Source organism: Triticum urartu, chromosome 3A (assembly GCF_056163025.1).
Source record: "Triticum urartu cultivar PI428250 chromosome 3A, HENAU_Tu73, whole genome shotgun sequence".
NCBI classification, from domain to species: domain Eukaryota; kingdom Viridiplantae; phylum Streptophyta; class Magnoliopsida; order Poales; family Poaceae; genus Triticum; species Triticum urartu.
In genome coordinates this window covers 452,230,655-452,255,524 of record NC_141875.1, presented here as the reverse complement: position 1 = coordinate 452,255,524, position 24,870 = coordinate 452,230,655, and the positions used below count along the sequence as shown (strand labels likewise).

General features: G+C 41.4%; 1 protein-coding gene across 2 annotated transcripts; it reads right to left on the bottom strand.

Annotated features, from left to right (window-relative positions):
- Window positions 1–3,071, bottom strand: LOC125546863 (pterin-4-alpha-carbinolamine dehydratase 2, mitochondrial). Of its 2 annotated transcripts, XM_087547329.1 has the most exons (7): window positions 2,968–3,071; window positions 2,768–2,874; window positions 2,600–2,642; window positions 1,968–2,053; window positions 1,765–1,888; window positions 1,096–1,164; window positions 1–388 (listed from the first exon to the last, which is right to left on the bottom strand). In XM_087547329.1, exons 2-7 carry the CDS (start codon window positions 2,828–2,830, stop codon window positions 291–293), a joined length of 483 nt encoding a protein of 160 aa, XP_087403455.1. In that variant the 5' UTR covers window positions 2,831–2,874; window positions 2,968–3,071; the 3' UTR covers window positions 1–290. The 2 variants fall into 2 exon arrangements, with proteins under 2 accessions (XP_087403455.1, XP_048566929.2); XM_048710972.2 differs by having other exon boundaries at window positions 2,768–3,065.
- Window positions 3,072–24,870: the final 21,799 nt, after the last annotated feature.

The following is a 24,870-nucleotide window of genomic DNA, read 5'->3' as shown; positions in this document are numbered from 1 at the left end:
TGATCATATATTTATGCCATTGCATCTTTATCTTAAAAAAAATCTATGCCATTGCATACATGGCACCTTCTACTGTATATATTCAGAAGATACAGACAAGTATTAGGGTGACCCAGATTCGTATCATCAGAGAAACGCATCGCCCAGAACAGATAGATCTCACCAAAGGTTAAGTGGAATTCACATCGGAAGTACTCATTTTGGAACGGCATGTACAATCATCGCAGACAATATAAAAGGGCATTTCTTGGCATCTACACATTAAAAGTTATCTGCTTGATCTCCCAAAGCTACTCCTGGGAAGTAGCCTTTTTCTTGCTCAAAAGGCCTTCTAGCTTGAGTTCATTGATCTTTGCAGCAAGGATGAAGTCATTATCTGTTAAACCTCCTGATACCACGATAAACAGATAATTATAAACAAACATCTTGGCGAGTCCTTTATTGTGCTTGTGTTTTTTAGCACTGTTTCACGATGAATGAACCAGTTTTTTATGGCTCGTTCTCTTCATTTTAAGTTGATCAAATTTCCCTATAAGAAATATGCAATTTTTTTATCATGACAACGCCTAACTGCCAATAGGCAGCAAGCACCTAAGTATCTATGAATTTTGCATGCTCAAAAGACTTTGAACCCGATATCATCAATACATTCATAACATCTAAAGTACTTTATCATGATATTAATAAAATTAACAACCATGGGAATAATCTTTGAAGCATGAGCGGCAAATGATTTGAACATGATCATTTGGCTTTCTGCTTAAAAATTAGGTCATACATCATACCAGTCAACCTACCAGTGTTCCTAAAAAAGCAAATGAATAGCTAGTAAACCGTTCCTGTTCAGAATAAAAATCCTACAGCACAAAATTTGGTTTACTAGGTCCCAGGGATTTAATAATCTACTATAACAATGCTGTTATGTTTTTCTCAGAAATCAACATAGGTAGTTATTGATAAGATTCATTGTGAAAAGTAGTGAGGCGAAGTACTCACATTTTTAAAGAGAGATTTGACTAAAAGACAGTCCGTGAAATCCTAGAGTAAATGTGAAGTCAAAATAAATTAGCCAAAATAACCATATGAAACACTTACTGACTGAATGAGTCCAGACATCGATTTTCACATTGTTCCAACTGACGAGATGAAGATCTGGGTGGTGACCTGGGAAAACATACCCGTTTAAACATACTTTGCTCAGATTGTTACTGAAACGAACAAACAAGACATGGCAAGAAAATTGTTGGATTCTGAGTGAACTAAAAAAAATCATGACCAATTTCAGTAGCATTTTCCTTTAGAAATGTAAAATAAAATCTCTAATCATGCTAAATGGAACGGCAGCATGTAACTTGAACAAATGCAACACATACGTAGCACAGTTTGAACGAAAGTAGTTTGATTATCACAACCATGGATAAATGAGGGGAAATATATCTTCTGAAACCAGGTTTAGGAGGTCCCAGGTTTGGCGAGGGCTGTGTAGATATGATGTATATTTATGTGGAATTCAGTTAAGAACGCAAACAATTAATATCACTGTGAAGAACTGAAAATACTGGGGTACTGAGCATATAATTATTAGCAATACATCGACTTGCTGCGCTATGTATGTGCCAATGATATTCTTAAATTCCATTACAATGAGGATTGAGGTCTGTAGGACAGGAAGTCAGTTGGACATTAGAAACTTTCCAGCATTTTTTTAATTGAATTTGACAAATGGGACAATGTGAATACGTAGAACAGAGGAAAAGAAGAGACCTTCTTCCTCAGCAACAGCAGCAACAAGCTGAAAGAACTCAAGACCTTTTACAAAATTCTTCACCTTCCATGCTCTGTGTAATTTCAAAATGTCACCTTCATTTTTCAGTTCCCAACCAGTCACCTGTTTTTAAGGGGTCAATCAATGGAATAGCACTGGTCTTAATGAAGTTCTTCACTATAACAAAGTATGAGAAAGAAACCTGTTCAAGTGACTTTTTAGCAGAATCTTCTGACATGGCATGCAGATCCTTTGAATTGCATGGGATACAACTCTTCTTTGATAATTCTGAAACAATACAAATGCATACTTAATTTTTTACAGGACTGTGGAATTATTAGCGTCACATGCAGTCACAGCAGTATAGATTAACTAGACAAGCATTAATCAAGGGCAGGAAAAGGTAATCCTGACAGCTGATACAGATAGTTTTCCTACTGAGAATCACAAAGTAAGGTGTTAGGACCCCAAGTTAGTACAGCTTGATTGGGTTTTTTTTTTTGCAAAAAGATAAGTTTTCGTTTGTAAAATTAAATAATTGAGCCTCTAATGAATACATGAAAATACGGGATTGTTTCCGGTTTGCCCTCAATGCACTCTACTGTGGTTCATCTGCTTACATAATTCGTCTGAGTTCATGTTGTTCTAAGTTGTGGAGTTCTGTCCTTCTGAATGCACACCTGGCCTCAAACTCAGAAGCGTGCATCAGGAGATGGCATAATATGGCAAAAAAGATATAAATAAGCAGAGATGTAAATTTAGGTTAATGCACACAATCAAGAGCCAGGAGATCTAGGTCGAAAGAGATTTAAAATGAACGGGGCTGCAGCTCACCAACTTCAGCAGCGGCCTGCTCCCCCCTCACCTCCAGGTGCGCCTGCAATCATGGGCCACGGTGAGGCATACAAAAACTTGGTTTTCTCCCCTCAGTTAGGGACGCCTCGAGATGGACGAAGCAAAGTGGAGGATAAATGGGGGCGAGTCTAGAGTTAGGTCTCGTACGACGGTGCGGGGCGACGAGGGACACGAGGCGTAGAAGGGCGCGGCTCCACCGGCGGCGCTCATCGGCGCCCGGGGCTGGATCCGGATGAATCTACGCAGCAGCAGACCTGCCATGTTGAGGCCTTTGAGGGTCAGTGGGGCTCGCGGTGAAGTGGCCGGAACTGACGGGAGCGGAGGAGGTGACAGGTCCGGCTCTTCACCGGCGCTGCGCTGCTTGCGGCGTCCAGTCGGCTGCGGCTGCGACCGCGGCGTCGGGAGTCGGGACTGGGAGAGTATTGCCAAAAACCACCGTAATTGTGCACGATGGATAAAGAAAAAACCACTTCCCTAAAAAAAACCCACCGTTTTATCAATTTGCAAAAACCATCGATTTTTGTTTGACAAAAGCACTAAAAACTTGATTGACTGCGGGTCTTTTTTCGGATGAAAGGAAAATTTTATTTTATCAATCAGGACATAAGTCATTCTTACAAATATCAGGGACGTCTCCTGGTTCCGAATCCAACCACACCATAGTGCGACTTTATGTCTGTCCAAAGAAGGCCAGATAATGGCTTGCAGCGTTGTGTTCCCTATGAACATGAGATAGCTTGAACATCCTCCCTTACCTCAAAAGCCTTTCAATTTGATCAACCAACATGGTATAGCAAGACCGGTCCTTGTCCGGGCCATTAATCATGTTAAGAGTGACAAGGCAGTTCGTCTCTACTTTTATCGGCATCTCCGTCCATTGCAGGGTGAGGTTGATGCCCTCCATGCAAGCCGAGAGCTCAGCCTCCAATGGTTCTGCACATGTGCGCAACTCTCTACAGGATGAGAAAATGATGTCACTGGTGGAGCCACGCAGAATCATGCCCGCCCCTGCAGTTCCCGATGTGGCGCAGAACAATCCGTCAACGTTCAATTTTGCCCATCCTTGAGCCGGAGGAGACCACCTGGGTGGGGCACCATTGATGGATTGAGCATGCGGTAATGGCTTGCTGGGAGTCACCACATCCACAACTTGCTTTCCTTTAACTCGATCAGCACCTGGGTTGTTCTGCACACCAATTAGTGAGTCCACATAGCTTAGAAGATACCTCTTGGATGCTTCGACTGGGGGCGGCTTCTTATGGTGTGTTATCCCATTGCGAACGTGCCAGCAACGCCATAGTGTCATCATGAGCTCCAATCGCTCTGTGTCCGGCAGGTCGCAAAGTGTTTGGGCAAGCTACTCAGAGCCCATTCGCTGAAACGACGTCGGCAGGGGAATCTGCCACTGTTCTGCCATCGCTTGCCAAAGTGCCACCGCTCTAGGACTTCTGCAAAATGCATGAAACGTGTCCTCCAGCGCCATCGCGCAGAGGGGGCAATCGTCAAAGACTTCTTTTGACGCAATATCTGATAGCATGGGTCCATTGCCAGTGCTAACGTGCCAAGGAAAATTCATACCCGTTTGATTGAACTATTACACTATATACGAAGGGCCGGCTCGTCATTGTATCATTCCTCTCACTCCTCCATCGTAGACCAACCTGTAAAGCAGGCGGGAGGCCGATGCCATGTCAGAGTGCCTCCCCACGCGCCCGGCATTGGAGGTGAGAGCCATGACGCGAGGCGGTGCTCTAGGCGAGGTGAGTTGGCTCCGACGTGTATGGGAGGTCGTAGCTCCTAGCCACATGGTCCACCTCATTGGAGTTGTGACTCGGCCCGCGAATCATGACCGCCTCCAGCTATGCGGATCTGGGGTGTGACGTTGGGCCGAACCTCTGGGGTCGTAGGTGGCGGTGGGGAGGGAGGTGGAAGGTGGGGTGATACGTCTCCAACATATCTATAATTTTTGATTGTTTCATGCTATTATATTATCAACTTTGGATATTTATGGGCTTTATTATACACTTTTATATTATTTTTGGGACTAACCTATTAACCCAGAGCCCAGTGCCAGTTTCTGTTTTTCCTTGTTTTAGAGTATCACATAAAAGGAAAATCAAACGGAGTCCAATTGACCTGAAACTTCACGGAACTTATTTTTGGAATGGAAGCAATCCAGAAGACTTGGGGTCTACGTAAGGGAAGCAACGAGGAAGCCACGAGGCAGGGGGCGCGCCTACCCCCCCCCCCCCCCCGGCGCGCCCTCCACCCTTGTGGGCCCCTCGTGGCTCCCCCGACGTACTTCTTCCTCCTATATATATATATCCATATACCCTAAAACGACCAGAGGAACACAATAGATCGGGAGTTCCACCGCCAGAAGCCTCCGTAGCCACCGAAAACCAATCTAGACCCGTTTCGACACCCTGCCGGAGGGGGCAATCCTTCTCCGGTGGCCATCTTCATCATCCCGGTGCTCTCCATGACGAGGAGGGAGTAGTTCTCCCTCGGGTCTGAGGGTATGTACCAGTAGCTATGTGTTTGATCTCTCTCTCTCTCTCGTGTTCTTGAGGTGGTACGATCTTGATGTATCGCGAGCTTTGCTATTATAGTTGGATCTTATGATGTTTCTCCCCCTCTACTCTCTTGTAATGAATTGAGTTTTCCCTTTGAAGTTATCTTATCAGATTGAGTCTTTAAGGATTTGAGAACATTTGATGTATGTCTTGTCGTGCTTATCTGTGGTGACAATGGGATATCACGTGATTCACTTGATGTATGTTTTGGTGATCAACTTGCGGGTTCCGCCCATGAACCTATGCATAGGGGTTGGCACACGTTTTCGTCTTGACTCTCTGGTAGGAACTTTGGGGCACTCTTTGAGGTCCTATGTGTTGGTTGAATAGATGAATCTGAGATTGTGTGATGCATATTGTATAATCATACCCACGGATACTTGAGGTGACATTGGAGTATCTAGGTGACATTAGGGTTTTGGTTGATTTGTGTCTTAAGGTGTTATTCTAGTACGAACTCTAGGGTTGTTTGTGACACTTATAGGAATAGCCCAACAGATTGATTGGAAATAATAACTTTGAGGTGTTTCGTACCCTACCATAATCTATTCGTTTGTTCTCCGCTATTAGTGACTTTGGAGTGACTCTTTATTGCATGTTGAGGGATAGTTATGTGATCCAATTATGTTATTATTGTTGAGAGGACTTGCACTGGTGAAAGTATGAACCCTAGGCCTTATTTCCTAGCATTGCAATACCCTTTGTGCTCACTTTTATCATTAGTTACCTTGCTGTTTTTATATTTTCAGATTACAAAAACCTTTATCTACCATCCATATTGCACTTGTATCACCATCTCTTCGTCGAACTAGTGCACATATACAATTTACCATTGTACTGGGTGTGTTGGGGACACAAGAGACTCTTTGTTATTTGGTTGCAGGGTTGCTTGAGAGAGACCATCTTCATCCTACGCCTCCTACGGATTGATAAACCTTAGGTCATCCACTTGAGGAAAATTTGCTACTGTCCTACAAACCTCTGCACTTGGAGGCCCAACAACGTCTACAAGAAGAAGGTTGTGTAGTAGACATCAAGCTCTTTTCTGGCGCCGTTGCCGGGGAGGTTAGCGCTTGAAGGTATATCTTTAGATCTTGCAATTGAATCTTTTTAGTTTCTTATTTTATCACTAGTTTAGTTTATAAAAGAAAACTATAAAAAATGGAATTAAGTTTACCTCATACGCTTCATCTTTTTAATATCTTTCGTGAGTACGATGGGAAGGAAAATTGTGCCAAAGTGTTAGAAGAAGAATGCATTAAAATGTTTGGCACTAAATCTTTGAATGATGAGCATGATTGCAATGTTGTTAGTATGAACTCCTTGAATATCCATAGTACTAATGATGATTGCACTAGTTACGATGAAAATGTCTCCTATAAACATGTCAATTTTTGTGGAGTGCATTGGGTTTGCAAGTACACACCAAATAGGGAAGATAGATATTGCAAGAGGCATAAGTACTTAGAAACTAAATTGTTGCAAGAAAGGCTAGATGATTGTGCTGAAAACTTAAATTTTCTTGGTCGTACTTGTGGACTTTGCAATGAACAGGGTCATTTAGCTATCCGATGCAAATTGTTTCATGATCTAATTGTGTCCAAAAATTGTGATGAGTTGATTTCCCTTGCACATTATAATGAACTTAGCTTGCTTATGGGTTGCGAAGAAATGAAACATATAACTGGGAATTTTCCAGAATTTGCCCGTTATAAACTTCTTGGCTTTGATTTAGAGGAAATTTACATGTAGTGTGTGGTGAATTGTATTGAAAATCCTTATATTGCCAACTACATAAAGAAAAGAAAACAAATAGAAGATGAAGAGAATACTAATGAAAGAGATGAGCCTTCCCAATACCCTCATATTATTTCTTATGATGAATCAGGTACGAGGAGGAGCCTCCTATTCAACCAATCTCATTACTAAGGAGCTCCAAAAAGAGGATTGAGCCCACACATGATGTGGTGAAGAAGAAGAAAAGAAAAAGGAAGAGAGGTAAAAAGATATCTCTCCCAAATAATGCTGCTCCTATTACTATTGTGCCTCATGAAAATATAATTGTGGAAGATAATGATACTTCTTATGATCTTGAAAATCTTTTTGGCACTTGCTTGGAAGAATATGATAATTTCTATACTATTGGTGCTATCCATACTATTGATGATGAGAGTGATTATGCTTATGATATGAAAAGGCCCAAGCTTGGGGATGCTATGTTTGAAGAAGATGATGTTTTTGAGAATATATTTGCTGCAATTAATGTTTGCCCCAAGCTTGGGGATGCTACGTTTAATGAAGATGATATTTTTAGTCTCCCAAGTTTTGATATGCAAATTTATAATGATGATAGCATGCCTCCTACTTATGATAATTATTGTGATGATACATATGCTATAAAAAGTAGTGATGATTATATTTATAAAACTTGTCATGATTATGATTACCCTTTTTCTGAACATTACTCTTTTAATGTGGAAACAATTTATAGTATTAGAGTCTCTTATGATACTCCCACTATTCCGATTGAGAAGAATTTTGCTTATGTAGAGAGTAGTAAATTTTCTATGCTTGTAGATCATGAAAAGAATGCTTTAGGTGCTGGTTATATTTTTGAATTCATTAATGATGCTACTGAAAATTATTATGAGGGAGGAATATATGCTTGTAGGAATTGCAATAATATCAAGTTTCCTCTCTATGTGCTTAAAGTTTTAAAGATATGCTTGTTTTGCCTTCCTATGCTAGTTGATTATTGTTCCCATAAGTTGTTTGCTCACAAAATCCCTATGCATAGGAAGTGGGTTAAACTTAAATGTGTTAGTAATATTCTTCATGATGCTCTCTTTATGTTTCAATCCTTATCTTTTATGTGAGCATCATTGAAATCATCATGCCTAGCTAGGGGTGTTAAACGATAGCGCTTGTTGGGAGACAACCCAACTTTATTTTTGTTCCTTGACTTTTGCTCCTGTTTAGTAATAAATAATTCATCTATCCTCTGTTTATATGTGGTTTTATGCTTTTAATTAGTGTTTGTGCCAAGTAGAACCTTTGGGAAAACTTGGGGAAAGTCTTTTTGATCTTGCTGTAAAAAATAGAAACTTTAGCGCTCACGAGAATTGCTGCCATTGTTTATTGGATAGTGCTATTTAGTTAATTATTTTTTGCAGATGATTAATAGATAAATTCCGCACGTCTAGAAATTTATTTGAGAATTTTATGAGTTCCATAAGTATACGTTTGATCCAGATTACTACAGACTGTTCTGTTTTTAACAGATTCTGTTTTTCGTGTGTTGTTTGCTTATTTTGATGAATCCATGGCTAGTAAAAGAGTTTATAAACCATAGAGAAGTTGGAATACAGTAGGTTTAACACCAATATAAATAAAGAATGAGTTCATTACAGTACCTTGAAGTGGTGTTTTGTTTTCTTTCGCTAACGGAGCTTACGAGTTTTCTGTTAAGTTTTGTGTTGTGAAGTTCTCAAGTTTTGGGTAAAGATTAGATGGACTATGGAATAAGGAGTGGCAAGAGACTAAGCTTGGGGATGCCCAAGGCACCCCCAAGGCAATATTCAAGGACAACCAAGAGCCTAAGCTTGGGGATGCCCCAGAAGGCATCCTCTCTTTCGTCTTCGTTCATTGGTAACTTTACTTGGAGCTATATTTTTATTTACCACATGATATGTGTTTTTCTTGGAGCGTCATTTTATTTTCTTTTGTTTTGCTTGCTGTTTGAATAAAATACCAAGATCTGAAATTATTAAATGTTAGAGAGTCTTCATATAGTTGCATAATTATTCGACTACTCATTGATCTTCACTTATACCTTTCGGAGTAGTTTGTCATTTTCTCTAGTGCTTCATTTATATCTTCTTAGAGCACGGTGGTGGTTTTATTTTATAGAAATAGATGAACTCTCATGCTTCACTTATATTGTTTTGAGAGTCCTTTAGAGCAGCATGGTAATTTGCTTTGGTTATGAAATTGGTCCTAATATGATGGGCATCCAAGAGGGATATAATGAAAACTTTCATATAAGTGCATTGAATACTAAGATAAGTTTGATACTTGATGATTGTTTTGAGATATGGAGATAGTGATATCAAAGTTGTGCTAGTTGGGTAGTTGTGAATTCGAGGAATACTTGTGTTGAAGTTTGCAAGTCCCGTAGCATGCACGTATGGTAAACGTTGTGTAACAAATTTGAAACATGAGGTGTTATTTGATTGTCTTCCTTATGAGTGGCGGTCGGGGACGAGCGATGGTCTTTTCCTACCAATCTACCCCCCTAGGAGCATGCGCGTAATGCTTGGTTTTTGATGTCTTGTAGATTTTTGCAATAAGTATGTGTGTTCTTTATGACTAATGTTGAGTCCATGGATTATACGCACTCTTACCCTTCCATCATTGCTAGCCTCTTCGGTACCGTGCATTGCCCTTTCTCACATTGAGAGTTGGTGCAAACTTCGCCGGTGCATCCAAACCCCGTGATACGATACGCTCTGTCACACATAAACCTCATTATATCTTCCTCAAAACAGCCACCATACCTACCTATTATGGCATTTCTGTAGCCATTCTGAGATATATTGCCATGCAACTTTCCACCGTTCCGTTTATTACGACACGCATCATCATTGTCATATTTCTTTGCATCATCATGTAGTTGACATCGTATTTGTGGCAAAGCCACCATGCATAATTTATCATACATGTCACTCTTGATTCATTGCAATCCCGGTACACCGTCGGAGGCATTCATATAGAGTCATACTTTGTTCTAGTATCGAGTTGTAATCTTTGAGTTGTAAATAAATAGAAGCTTGATGATTGTCATTAATAGAGCATTGTCCCAAAAAAGGCCAAATAAAGGAAAGGCCAAATAAAAAAATAAAAAAGGGACAATGCTACTATCCTTTTTTCCACACTCTTGTGCTTCAAAGTAGCACCATGATCTTCATGATAGAGAGTCTCTTGTTTTGTCACTTTCATATACTAGTGGGAAATTTTCATTATAGAACTTGGCTTGTATATTCCAACAATGGGCCTCCTCAAGTGCCCTAGGTCTTCGTGAGCAAGCAAGTTGGATGCACACCCACTTAGTTTCTTTTGTTAAGCTTTCATACATTTATAGCTCTAGTGCATCCGTTGCATGGCAATCCCTACCCCTTGCATTAACATCAATCGATGGGCATCTCCATAGCTCATTGATTAGCCTCGTTGATGTGAGACTTTCTCCTTTTTGTCTTCTCCACATAACCCCCTCATTATATTCTATTCCACCCATAGTGCTATATCCATGGCTCACGCTCATGTATTGCGTGAAATTTGAAAAAAGTTTGAGATTACTAAAGTATGAAACAATTGCTTGGCTTGTCATTGGGGTTGTGCATGATGAGAGCATTCTTGTGTGACGAAAATGGAGCATGACCAAACTATATGATTTCATAGGGATGAACTTTCTTTGGCCATGTTATTTTGAGAAGACATGATTGCTTAGTTAGTATGCTTGAAGTATTATTTTTTTATGTCAATATTAAACTTTTGTCTTGAATCTTATGGATCTGAATATTCTTGCTACAATAAAGAGAAATACATGATGAATATATTAGGTAGCATTCCACATCAAAAATTTTGTTTTTATCATTTACCTACTCGAGGACGAGCAGGAATTAAGCTTGGGGATGCTGATACGTCTCCAACGTATCTATAATTTTTGATTGTTCCATGCTATTATATTATCAAGTTTGGATGTTTATGGGCTTTATTATACACTTTTATATTATTTTTGGGACTAACCTATTAACCCAGAGCCCAGTGCCAATTTCTGTTTTTTTCCTTGTTTTAGAATATTGCAGAAAAGGAAAATCAAACGGAGTCCAAATGACCTGAAACTTCACAGAACTTATTTTTGGAACGGAAGCAATCCAGAAGACTTGGGGTGTACGTAAGGGAAGCAACGAGGAAGCCACGAGACAGGGGGCGCGCCTACCCCCTGGGCGCCCCCTCCACCCGCGTGGGCCCCTCGTCGCTCCCCCGACGTACTTCTTCCTCCTATATATATCCATATACCCTAAAACGATCGGGGAACACAATAGATCGGGAGTTCTGCCGCCAGAAGCCTCCGTAGCCACCGAAAACCAATCTAGACCCGTTCCGGCACCCTGCCGGAGGGGGAAATCCTTCTCCGGTGGCCATCTTCATCATCCCGGTGCTCTCCATGACGAGGAGGGAGTAGTTCTCCCTCGGGGCTGAGGGTATGTACCAGTAGCTATGTGTTTGATCTCTCTCTCTCTCTCTCTTGTTCTTGAGGTGGTACGATCTTGATGTATTGCGAGCTTTGCTATTATAGTTGGATCTTATGATGTTTCTCCCCCTCTACTCTCTTGTAATGAATTGAGTTTTCCCTTTGAAGTTATCTTATCGGATTGAGTCTTTAAGGATTTGAGAACACTTGATGTATGTCTTGCCGTGCTTATCTGTGGTGACAATGGGATATCATGTGATTCACTTGATGTATGTTTTGGTGATCAACTTGCGGGTTCCGCCCATGAACCTATGCATAGGGGTTGGCACACGTTTTCGTCTTGACTCTCCAGTAGGAACTTTGGGGCACTCTTTGAGGTCCTATGTGTTGGTTGAATAGATGAATCTGGGATTGTGTGATGCATATCGTATAATCATACCCACGGATACTTGAGGTGACATTGGAGTATCTAGGTGACATTAGGGTTTTGGTTGATTTGTATCTTAAGGTGTTATTCTAGTATGAACTCTAGGGCTGTTTGTGACACTTATAGGAATAGCCCAACAGATTGGTTGGAAAGAATAACTTTGAGGTGTTTCATACCCTACCATAATCTCTTCGTTTGTTCTCCGCTATTAGTGACTTTGGAGTGACTCTTTTTTGCATGTTGAGGTATAGTTATGTGATCCAATTATGTTATTATTGTTGAGAGGACTTGCACTAGTGAAATTATGAACCCTAGGCCTTATTTCCTAGCATTGCAATACCATTTGTGCTCACTTTTATCATTAGTTATCTTGCTGTTTTTATATTTTCAGATTACAAAAACCTTTATCTACCATCCATATTGCACTTGTATCACCATCTCTTCGCCGAACTAGTGCACCTATACAATTTACCATTGTATTGGCTGTGTTGGGGACACAAGAGACTCTTTGTTATTTGGTTGCAGGGTTGCTTGAGAGAGACCATCTTCATCCTACGCCTCCTACGGATTGATAAACCTTAGGTCATCCACTTGAGGGAAATTTGCTACTGTCCTACAAACCTCTGCACTTGGAGGCCCAACAACGTCTACAAGAAGAAGGTTGTGTAGTAGATATCATGGGGGTAGGTGGCCTGGTTGGTGGATGGGTCGATGCGGTGGTGGGAGAGGCTTCGAGGGAGAAGGTGGGAGGAGGAGGTGTTCTCGGGGCAAGGTGGAGGAAGAAGACCCCCGATTCCTTTGGAAGGGGAGCTCATCTTGGCATGGTGGAATTTCCGCAGATGGTTCGCGAACGATTCATAAACGTTGGCCTTGTTGTAGCAACCTTGCCGCCTACTTGTGTAGCCACGACAGCTGGAACACGGACCAGGTCAAGTTGCCGTGGGTGAAGAGGGGCCATCGTCTGGGAGCTGGCAGATAAGGGTTCCTCGAATGGAGGTGGGAGTGATACGTCTCCAACGTATCTATATCTTTTTTATTGTTCCATGTTGTTATATTATCATTCTTGGATGTTTTACAATCATTTTATAGCAACATTATATCATTTTTTGGGACTAACCTATTGATATAGTATCCAGTGCTAGTTGCTGTTTTTTTGCTTGTTTTTTTACTTCGCAGAATATCAGTACCAAACGGAGTCCAAATGCACCGAAACTTTTTGGAGATTTTTTCTGAACCAGAAGACACCCAGTGGGCCAAGGAAGTACCAGAGGGGAGGCCCGTGGGGAGCACAACCGACCAGGGCGCGCCTAGGGGGGTTGTGCCCCCCACGGAGCCCCCTGCACCGCCTATTCGCCCTATAAATTTCCAAATATTCCAGAAACTCTAGGAGAGTCGACAAAACACAATTCCAGCCACCACAAGTTCCAGAACCACGAGATGCAATCTAACACCATCACGGAGGGGTTCATCATCCTCATTGGTGCCTCTCTGATGATGCGTGAGTAGTCCACCATAGACCTACGGGTCCGTAGGTAGTAGTTAGATGGCTTCCTCTCTCTCTTTTTGATTCTCAATACAATGGTCTCTCGGAGATCTATTTGATGTAACACTTTTTGCGGTGTGTCTGTTGGGATCCGATGAACTTTGAGTTATGACCAGATCTATATCCATGAATATTATTTGACTCTTCTTTGATCTCTTATATGCATGATTATTTATAGCCCCGTATTTGTTCTTCGAATCTTTGGTTTAGTTAGGCCAACTATATCGATTTTGCTTGCCATGGGAAGAGGTGCTTTGTGATGGGTTCGATCTTGCGGTGTTCTTTCCCACTGACAGAAGGGGCAGCAAGACACGCATGTATCATTGCTATTAAGGATAACAAGATGGGGGTTATTCCTACATGAATAGATCTTGTCTACATCATGTCACCATTCTTATTGCATTACTCCATTTCTCCATGAACTTAATACATTAGATGCATGCTAGCGGTCGATGTGTGGAGTAATAGTAGTAGATGTAGGCAGGAGCCGGTCTACTAATCTTGGACGTGATGCCTATATATTGATCATTGCCTTGGATATCTTCATAATTATTCGATCTTCTATCACTTGCCCAACAGTAATTTATTTACCCACTGTGTGCTATTTCTTGAGAGAAGCCACTAGTGAAATCTACGCCCCCCCCGGGTCTATTCTTTATCATATTTGCTTTGAGATATGTTTTTATTCGCTTTTATTTTCAGATCTATTATTCCAAAAACATAAAAATACATTGCTGCATTTTTTATTGCTTATTTTATTTTGTGTTTTATTGAGAGCTATTTATCCAATCTATCACAAATATTCTCCCGTCAACTTGCCAATTTATAGCACCATTACCTAGGAGAGATTGACAACCCCTCTTACGCGTTGGGTTGCAAGTATTTGTTCTTTATGTGCAGGTACCGTTTACATAGTGTTTCTTGGTTCTCCTACTGGATTGATACCTTGGTTTCATTACCGATGGAAATACCTACCATAGCTGTACTGCGTCATCCCTTCTGCTTTGGGGAAATACCGACACAGTTTCAAGCAACATCAAAAGGAATTTCTGGCGCCATTGCCGGGGAGACATCATCATCATCATCTACCAGGTTCCTAATAACAAATCTCATCTCCTTGCAATTTACATTATTTGCCATTTGCCTCTCATTTTCATCTCCCCCACTTCATAAAAATTTGCCGTTTTATTCGCCTTTTTCTCGTCAGATCTATCTTTTTGTTTGCAATCTTGCTTCTTTGTCATTATGGCTATTTCTTCCTCTGTTACATGTACCCTCAAAAATGTGGTTCTTAATTTTAAACAAAGGGGAGGGGAGAATCTAAAAGATGCTTGGTATAGGATTTGCAATGCTCATAATAGTTCTATCTGTAAGCAATCTACCGTTATTCTTCTTTGCAGTTTTTATGTGGGCATCATCACTTGGTATAGATTCGTCCTTGATACAATTACTGGTGGGAATTTCTTGATGTGTCCATCTTTGGATGCTTTTAATGCCATGAGAGATCTAGTGGGTGCACCACCTATCATTATTAATGAAACAATCTTAACTCTTGAGCATGTTATGCAAAGATTAGATGTTATTGAAAATAAGATGGTCACCTTAGAGCAAATTGAAAATTTGGATAAAAAGATGCAGAATCTTGCTAATAAATTTGGGTCAAAAGCGGGTGATGTTTTTAAATTACTAATGGAAAAAGAAACTATAATTAACGAAAGAATTGGAGAGAGTCCTTCTTGGATTGATAAGTTGGAAGAACTTTAGTAATTTAAGCTCGGCTTTTGCTTTTGCTAAAACTATTGAAAAAACTCCCGTAGAAATTGGTAAGACTACTCAAGTCACTAAGAACAAGGGTGCAACTTCTAATGATAACAAAGATGATCTTAAGATGATAAGTATTCACCCCGACTTTGTTGAAGTTGTAAAAGACTCTACTTGCAAAAATGAATTCTTCAATCTTATTCCTAGAAGTATTATTATCGAAAATATGCATGCTAAATCTTTGAAGAATATTGGTTGTGTGATCGAGGAATTAGAAACCAAAGATGACAATACTTGAATCTATGCATTATGCCTAGCTAGGGGCATAAAACGATAGCGCTTGTTGGAAAGCAGCCCAATGAATAAATTTTATTTTTGCCTTTTTCTTTCTATTCTTGAGTGTTTGCACAATATGCTACTGTTGTGATTGTATTTTTATGTTCTAATTAATGTTTATGCCAAGTAAAGCCTTTGGGATCACACTACTATAGGATGCTGCTAACACAACACTACGATCAGAGACCCTTCGAGAAACTGTGTGCGACGCAATAATCGCAAATGGTGCTGTATGAAAACCGTCAGAAATGTATAAGACGTTTGCGATGATGGATGCATCAAACACGGTTCAGGTTTTAGTTGCGTGTGCGATGAAGGGCATACGGTTCAGTTCAATTAACTATTTGCGATGAGGAGGAACAAAAGAAATGGGCAGCCAGATGAAGGCGTGTGCGATATACAACATACAGTTCACTGGTATGAACTGTGTGTGATTAGGCAACACAAAGAAATGGCCAGCCCGATCAAGGTGTGTGCGATGTACAGCATACGGTTCACTCGGATGAACTGTTTGTGATTAGGAAAGAGAATCGAAACGGTTCAATATAACAAGATGTGTGTGATACGCGGCAAACAGGTCTGTAATCAGAAATGTGTGCGAAGACCGATAATAACGCAGAGGCTTGCTTCTAATAAGATGTATGTGATATGCTTTATCTACACAACATCTATTGGGCATTGTGGGACGGGCGGTCATCCAGATACGCCATAAGGATGTGAAGAGGCATTCCTATCAGCAAGGACTAGCTGTTCCACCAGTAGCTCATGTAAGAAAACTATCAAGTTAAGTGTGCTCAGGCTGGAGCAGCCATCGGATGGGTGACTGGATGGGAAGTTGTGCCGATGTTAAATTAGGTGATGGGATGGGTCATTTCGGTCAAATGACCGAAATGCCCCATTCCCTCAGCTAATTTAACCTCGAGGTCCTTGTTTTTTATTTTATTTTTATTTTTTAACACATGTTAAAGAAGGTCTACCGCATTACTTTTTGATAATGTGCGATACGTGGCATACAGTTGATCCATCCGACCTATTTGTGATGGAATATGTCGTGTGTGTTGTGGGCAAACGCTTGCTAGTATTCAACCGTTTGGGATTGATGAATTCATCACCGATGGGTTCCCTAGTGTGGTCGTTCATCTGATCATCATCTACTTCTTGTGCTAGATCGATGCTAAGTTTCCATTAATTGATGGCGTTTTATGAACACGCCACCGTTTCCCGCCATCGCATCCTAGAGCTGGTGATCTCTGATGAAATAGCCAACTTGGAGCTCGAGATCGCGCTCCAGATGTACCGCGAGTGTGTCGACCGCTTGGACGAATGCCTGCACGAGTTCAGGCAGAGCCAAGAGCTACCCTAGGCAAGGGCTATTGGTCATGGTCTCATGGACGCGTTTTATTTTGAAAAGTTGTTTCGACGTGGATAGGTATATATTCACATCAATCATATTATTGCTTTGTTTATTGCTCTATTTCAATGTGTGTATTCTGTTTTCCATTCTTATATGTTCTGTTTCAATGTGTGTGTATATACGCTTTCTATTCTGTATACGTGGATGATAACAGCTAGATTCAAATTAGTATACAAAAACAGATAAAAAATGGAATTCATAATATATATATATATATTAATTGTTCATTAGATCATCACAGAATATATATATATAATATCATCACATATACTGATGATACTTAACTACTAGGTACAATGCATAAAATTGAAAACGATTAATAGTAAAACTAATAATCCCTCCTGGGGCCAGTATTCTAGCAGCCCCTCGCCAGCAGCTCCCTGGTGTGCGGCGTCTTCCCAGTGCGGAGGCAGTACTCCGACTCCTCCACCTCGCAGTGCTTGACGTACCGATCTGCCTTGGCGGACGCGCACGGCCGATCTTGCCATTTCGTTGGGCGCCCACCGGAGCTCCTTGTCGGTGGCACGCTGGAGCTTATCGGCCCACCTCCACGCAGCGACGAGGTGCCCATTGCCTATGACCTTCCTCGTGAAGTATCCGTCTTCATACACCTTCTCGGCACGACGATGTGCCCGCCCCCAAAGCTCCACCGCCTCCTTTTTCCAGGCGGCATCACGGGCTTCACCAGCCGCCTGGTACCTGGCTTCCTCCTCCGCCATCTCCTTCTTGAACGCCACTTGCCTGGCTTTCTCAGCCGGCGGCAGCGGCTTCCACAGACAAATATTGTACTGGCCCCAAAACCAATCCAAAGTTGGGGGGTCCGGCGCAACCTCGTCAGGCGGCGCGTAGGGGTCCTCGTTGCTGCTAATCGAGTGAGCATCCTCGGGGGGCGGCGACTCCTCGTTGGTGCGTGGGCAGACCGGCGGCGCCATGGCAGAGATTTGAGAGAGAGAGAGAGGGCGAGCGAGGGGAGGATGTAGATGAGAATGCAGGTGGGACAACGTGAGCAAGGTAGTATTTATTGGCGGCCGGAATATAGATCAACGGGGACAGTACAAACGCCGGTCGCCGGAATTTATGAGTACTGTAGTTTGAATTACACACGATTCCCGCAGCAAAATTCGTGTGTGAACATAATAGCCAAAATCCATGTGTGAACATAATAGCTGACACTTTCCAATGCAGAACCATGTCTGATTAATGATCCCCGCCATTCACCTACCAAACCTCGAGCCGCGAGATGGACTGCCAATCGTGTGGGGGCCGGTTTTCTTGCCAGATCTTTACATTTTCTTTTTTGAACACCAGATATTTATATCGTCTGATGATTTTTCAACTCGCACACAAGTACACAAAAATATGATTTTTCAAACCATTTTGGTTAGGTGTTGCATGTAGATGTAGTTCAAATTTGAATTACGGTCATTAAATGGTTAGAAAATCACTTAAATGTCTTTAAAAGGTCAAATGACCCCTGAAAATTTCCAAATTTTCACATGGCAGTTGCATTAGTGCACGTTAAACATAGGAAAAAAATTTGAAGGCCGTAAGAGGAAGCTATCTCCCGTCCGTCAGCAAACATGCATTGTTCCCTCTCGGAACCATGAACCTTAGTGAGTTGCTTCGGTTTGTGAGGGGTGTGTGTCCAAACTTTCGTCAAACAGGCCAATTTTTTTACCACATCATCTTGGTGGCATGACATTAAATCAAGCAAGGTTTCATGTTTTTCTGATCATTTTTTAATTTTTTGGAATTAAAATGCCATGGCATGCACTCCATGCATGTGCCCATGCCTTGACACCAATATGTTTGAAATTTCCTTATAATTTACTGCACATGGAATTAATTCGCACACAAGTACATAAAAATATGATTTTTCAAACCGTTTTGGTTAGGCGTTGCATGTAGATGTAGTTTAAATTTGAATTATGGTCATTAAATGGTTAGAAAATCACTTAAATATCTTTAGAATGTCAAATGACCCCTGAATTTTACCAAATTTTCACATGACAGTTGCACGTTAAACGTAGGAAAAAATTTGAAGGCCGTAAGAGGAAGCTATCTCCCGTTTGTCATCAAACATGCATTGTTCCCTCTCGGAACCACGAACCTTCTAGAGAGTTGCTCCGGTTTGTGAGGGGCGTGTGTCCAAACGTTCGTCAAACATGCCAATTTCTTTACCACATCATCTTGGTGGCATGACATTACATCAACCAAGGTTTCATGTGTTTCTGATCATTTTTCAATTTTTTGAATTAAAATGCCATGCCACTCCATGCATATGTATGCATGTGTTCAAGTCGTGATACCAATATGTTTGAAAATTCCTTCTAATTTAGTGCATATGGAATTAACTCGCACACAAGTACACACATATGATTTTTCAAATAGTTTTGGTTAGGCGTTGCATGTAGGTGTAGTTCAAATTTGAATTACGGTCATTAAATGGTTAGAAAATCACTTAAATGTCTTTAAAAGGTCAAATGACCCCTAGAATTTTCCAAATTTCACATTACAGTTATAGTAGTGCACGTTAGACGTAGAAAAAATTTGAAGGTCGTAAGAGGAAGCTATCTCCCATTCGTCATCAAACATGCATTGTTCCCTCTCAGAACCACGAACCTTCTAGCGAGTTGCTCCGGTTTGTGAGGGGTGTGTGTCCAAACTTTCGTCAAACATGTCAATTTATTTACCACATCATCTTGGTGGCATGACATTACATCAATCAAGGTTTCATGTGTTTCTGATTTTTTTGGAATTAAAATGCCATGCCACTCCATGCATACGTATTCATGCATATGTGTCCATGTCGTGATACAAATATGTTTGAAAATTCCTTCTAGTTTACTGCATATGGAATGAACTCGCACACAAGTACACAAATATGATTTTTTTTTCAAACCGTTTTGGTTAGGCGTTGCATGTAGATCTAGTTCAAATTTGAATTACGGTCATTAAATGGCTAGAAAATCACTTAAATGTCTTTAAAAGGTCAAATGGCCCCTAGAATTTTCAAAAAATTCACATTACAGTTGTAGTAGTGCACGTTAGACATAGAAAAAAATTTGAAGGCCGTAAGAAGAAGCTATCTCCCGTTCGTCATCAAATATGCATTGTTCCCTCTCGGAACCATGAGCCTTCTAGTGAGTTGCTCCGGTTTGTGAGGGGTGTGTGTCCAAACTTTGGTCAAACATGCCAATTTTTTATCACATCATCTTGGTGGCATGACATTACATCAACCAAAGTTTCATGTGTTTCTAATTTTTATATTTTTTGGAATTAAAAATGCGATGTCACTCCATGCTTAATTGTGTCATAGCCGTTAGACCAATATGTTTGAAAATTCCTTCCAATTTACTATACATGGAATTAAATCACACACAAGTACACGAAATATGAGTTTTCAAACTGTTATGGTCAGGTGTTGCATGTACATGCAGTTCAAATTTCAATTACGATCATTAAATGGCTAGAAAATCACTTAAATGTCTTAAAAGGTCAAATGACCCCTGAAATTTTCCAAAATTTGACATGACAGTTGTATTAGTACTACAAAATTTCTCGTTCATTAAAAACACCATCTGTTGGCACTTTATTCCAAATTCGTCTTTCACAGCTAATAAAAAATATCTACAACATCACACACAATTGTTTTCTAGGAACCGTTTGCGATGAAAATATCTGGGTATATTTAAGTCTCACTCCTTAAGCTTCGCCGGCTCGTCTGCTCTAGTGCCGGCAACCCCCGAATCCACGAATCCCGATCCCCATTCCCGCACCCCCTTCTTGCAAAGATGACGCCGTGGAAACGCTTCGTGAAGGCCCGTACGATGGCCGCGTCCCCCCCCCCCGAGCGCCGCCGCCTGCGCCGAGAGCGCGTCCGCCTACACCGAGAGTGCTGCCGCATCCGCATTGAGCGCGGTTGCTTCCACCGATAGGGCGTCTGCGGCAGCCGATAGGGCAGTAGCAGCAGCCGAGATGGCTGTAGCTGCTGCTGCGACGACGGCTGCAAATGCCGAGAGCGCTCGAGCTACCGTCCATGCCGCTGATGTCACCCTGGCCCGAGTTGAGGCCATCCACGGCAAGATCGAGGATGCACACGCCAGGATATTCTAGGCCACCTTGGACTCCAGCATGCAACCCACGTCTGAAAAGGCAGCGGTGGCCATGGAGCACCTGCTTCCTCATGAGGTCGCCGAGCAGGAGCTGGAGATGCAGGAGGCGGCGGAGATCGAGGAGCACCGGGAGGAGGAGTTGCGCGTGGCCGAGGTCGAGGTAGAGAAGAGTCTGTCCGTCGAGGAATGGCGGTGGAGTACCAACATGAGCTCTGGCGCAACCGCTACTACGAGTACTACAACCTTGAGGGCGGCGTCGAGGACGAGGACGAGGACGAGGACGAGGGCGAGGTCGACTTTAGCAGGGGGACGCGGAGTCCACCAACGGCGGCATGTAACTAGGACAAGTCATCGACGTCTCATCTCACACCGGCGATGCATAGACCGGTGTGGCGGCGGATTTTTAATTATGCATACTTAGGCTTTGTTTTTAATGCTGGTCTTTTGTTAGAGCAATGTTTAAATCAACTAGCTCTGTGTAATTACTAAAATTGCTCGATTTAGTAAGTGTAGTCTGTCTGCTGTACGCTCTTTTGTGTGCCTAAATTAGCAAGCGATGTTAAATTATGCAATGACGTACCCGGGGAAATTTCCACCAAAATTTGAATTAACATACTCATCCCATGCGCGCAAAGCAGAAGAATCGTTTGCGATGCACATAATCGTTCAAAGTGAATGGTCCGGCGGCACCGCGCGCGTTCAAAGTGAATGTGTCCATGCCTTGAGACCAAAATTTGAATTATCAAACTCATCCCATCCACGTAAAGCAGAAGAATTGTTTGCGACGCACACAATCGTTCAAAGTGAATGGTTCGGCGGCACCGCGCGCAAAGTTTCCCTCCACATTTCCAAAATTTTGGCCTACCGCCAAAATATCTACCCCCGCCCCCTTCCCCCCTTCCCCACCCCCTTTTCTCCCCGACCACAAGTCACATTTCCCCTGTTTTCTCCTTCCTTACTTTCTTGCTAAGCTATAACCGCTTCCTCGCTCTTGCCGTCTCGCATCCTACCGCCGGGATCGCCATGGTCTTCTTCAAAGACATCTCCAGCAGTTCCTCCTCCGGCGACTACTCCTTCACCACCTGGGTATGCCTGTCTTCTCTCTCTCGGGCTATGACTTGGAATGAAGGATTTTTACCCGGATGTCGATTTGAGTCGTTTCTTCCTCTTGTAGCTCCCTAAGACCATCAGTGGCAACAAATGGAGCGGGGTGGCGGAAGATCTATCTGCTCGTTGTCACCATCAATCTCCATGCGTGAAGCTAGTTGCATTTGATTCTGTGGAAAGTGGGAGGAAGTTTCTGGCATGTGCAGAGAAGGCTAGACCCTCTTTCGTTGTTACAAATCATTTGTTAGATGTGATTCAGACACTGTCACGGTTCCAACCCATTCATACCACACCTTCAACCAAATGCATCCTAAGACAGTGTCACAGTTTGTACCTAGTATCTTAAATTGTTGTCATCTCATCAGCGGTGCCATTAGAAAATTATTTGGCACCGCTTCAGTAGTTTGTGCAGCCAACTTTGGTCCACACATCCGAGCAGCCAAGTAGCAAAATACTAAATCTTTATGGCACGAAGGAACTGGGCATCGGAGCAACTACGTGCTCCGGAGTCCGGGTCCTTGATTTTTCTCTGCCGCATCGGCTCGCCAGTGCAGGGCACCGGTGCGAGATGTAGGAATAGTTGCCTTTACTCCAGTTTTGGCATATATAGTGGACGACCTTAGTGCTATTAGTTCTATATTACTAAATTTGTGCATGTACACACCTGTTAGTATCAATTTGCTATCATCCAAACACTATCGCTATGCTGTTGCAGTTATATTTACCTTCCTCATAAAATGTTCAATTTGTTATTTATTGTACATGAGCAAGAACTTGTAGCGTCGTTGTAGTTAATTATAGCTTTTGATGTTCCAGAATTTGGTTGTTGTCTCAGTACCAATTATTTCATTTGCACATTGATCTTTTTGAGAAGATATGTCATAATTAACATGTTTCTTCAGTTTTTCAAAATAAGCATTGGTGATTTTCTATGTTGCTATAAACCCATTTCCCCTACAATTGTTACTGATCTAGTTTTAAATATTATAGGATGAACGGAAGTGTTCTTACTTGGAGTGGGTTGATCAAGAGTGGCCACAGTCTTTGAAGATGTGCCTAACGAAGCTCTGGAGCATGTATGAGGAAGAGAACACACATAGGCTTAGAGAAAGTCTTGTCAACGCTGAAGCATATTTCAAGATGCGGGATAAAAAGTTAAAGGTGGAGAATGAGCTCAGATTTTTTAAATCAGACTTTGCTAAGATGGTGTTGGCGAAGGAGGAGGCACTTTCCCAGTTGGCCCGTGCAAAACGGGTTCTTACTGAACTGAAAGCAGAGGTGGATAAGACGAGCCTGGATGATCTCGATTAGGGAAATGAATATATTGTTCTTATGAAGTTGAACTAGCTATATGTTGTACTGTGCTGTTTTCATGTAGCTACCGTACTGTGATGTTATAATATATTTATGTGCCTGATATGAAATTGGCAAACAGCTATTCGATGTGAAATGTGAATTTGCGTAATACTGGAATTATTGATTGTAAACTAATAAACCTGCTAAATGTGTCATGGATCTTTACAAACGGTTCTAGCAATAAAAGCGCTTGCGATGGATAGCCCAATGCCACACAGTTTTCTTCATCAAATCGTGTGTGATGTAGTTGATAAAAGCAAACTTTTAACCAAGGAAGACCGTGAGTGATAGTTACACCTTTCAGGCACGAGCCTACACATAAAACTGTGTGGGATGTACATCTGAACGGAAACATTTTCCCTAGATTGATTGTGTGGGATGTGCATAAGAACGAAAACATATTCCTTGGATTGACTGTGTGTGATATAAATACGAACGAAAATGTTTTTCCGGGATTCACCGTGTGGGATGTACATACCTACGGAAATGATTTTACACAAGATTTATATACAAATTGCCTATGTTGTCCCATTTTTTTAGAATTTTAGAGTTACAGAAGTATGGATAACGTCCATATTACTACAGACTGTTCTGTTTTTGACAGATTTTGTTTTCTTTATGTTGTCTGTTTATTTTGATGAATCTATGGATTGTATCGGGGGTATAAGCCATGGTAAAGTTAGAATACAATAGGTATAATACAAAAATAAAATATGAATGGGTTTGCAGCAGTACTTAGAGTGGTGATTTGCTTTGTTATACTAACAGAACTCACGAAGGTTTTGTTAAGTTTTGTGTGATTGAAGTTTTCAAGTTTTGGGTGAGATCACAATAGATGAAGGAATAAGGAGTGAAAAGAGCCTAAGCTTGGGGATTCCCATGGCACCCCAAGTTATTATTCAAGGAGAATCAAGCAACTAAGCTTGGGGATGCCCCGGAAGGCATCCCCTCTTTCTTCTAACAAGCGTCGGTATTTTACCTGGAGCTATATTTTTATTTGTCACATATCATGAGTTTTGCTTGGAGTGTATTGTATTATATGAGTCTTTGCTTGTTTTGCCTTTTAGTTTGTGTCATCTATCCTTGCTACACACACTTATTTGAGAGAGCCAAAATTATGCTATCATTTGATAGAATTGCTCTATGTGCTTCACTTAATTTTTTTGAGCTATGGAATTGCTCTAGTGCTTCACTTATATCTTTTTGAGCACAACGTGAATTAATATTTTTGAAGAAATTCTCTCATGCTTCATTTAGAATTATTTGAGAGTTAGTAAATTTTTGAAGAAATTCTCTCATGCTTCACTTATATTATTTTGAGAGAAGAAAATTTTTATGCTCATGTTCTTCACTCAAATTTAT

Coding starts and splice junctions, on each gene's coding strand:
- LOC125546863 (XM_048710972.2), bottom strand. CDS start 2,881: ATGGCAGGTCTGCTGCTGCGTAGATTCATCCGGATCCAGCCCCGGGCG. Junction 2,643..2,767: donor CCTCGTCGCCCCGCACCGTC/GTACGAGACCTA, acceptor CCATGATTGCAG/GCGCACCTGGAGGTGAGGGG. Junction 389..1,095: donor TGTCTGGACTCATTCAGTCA/GTAAGTGTTTCA, acceptor TCGTGGTATCAG/GAGGTTTAACAGATAATGAC.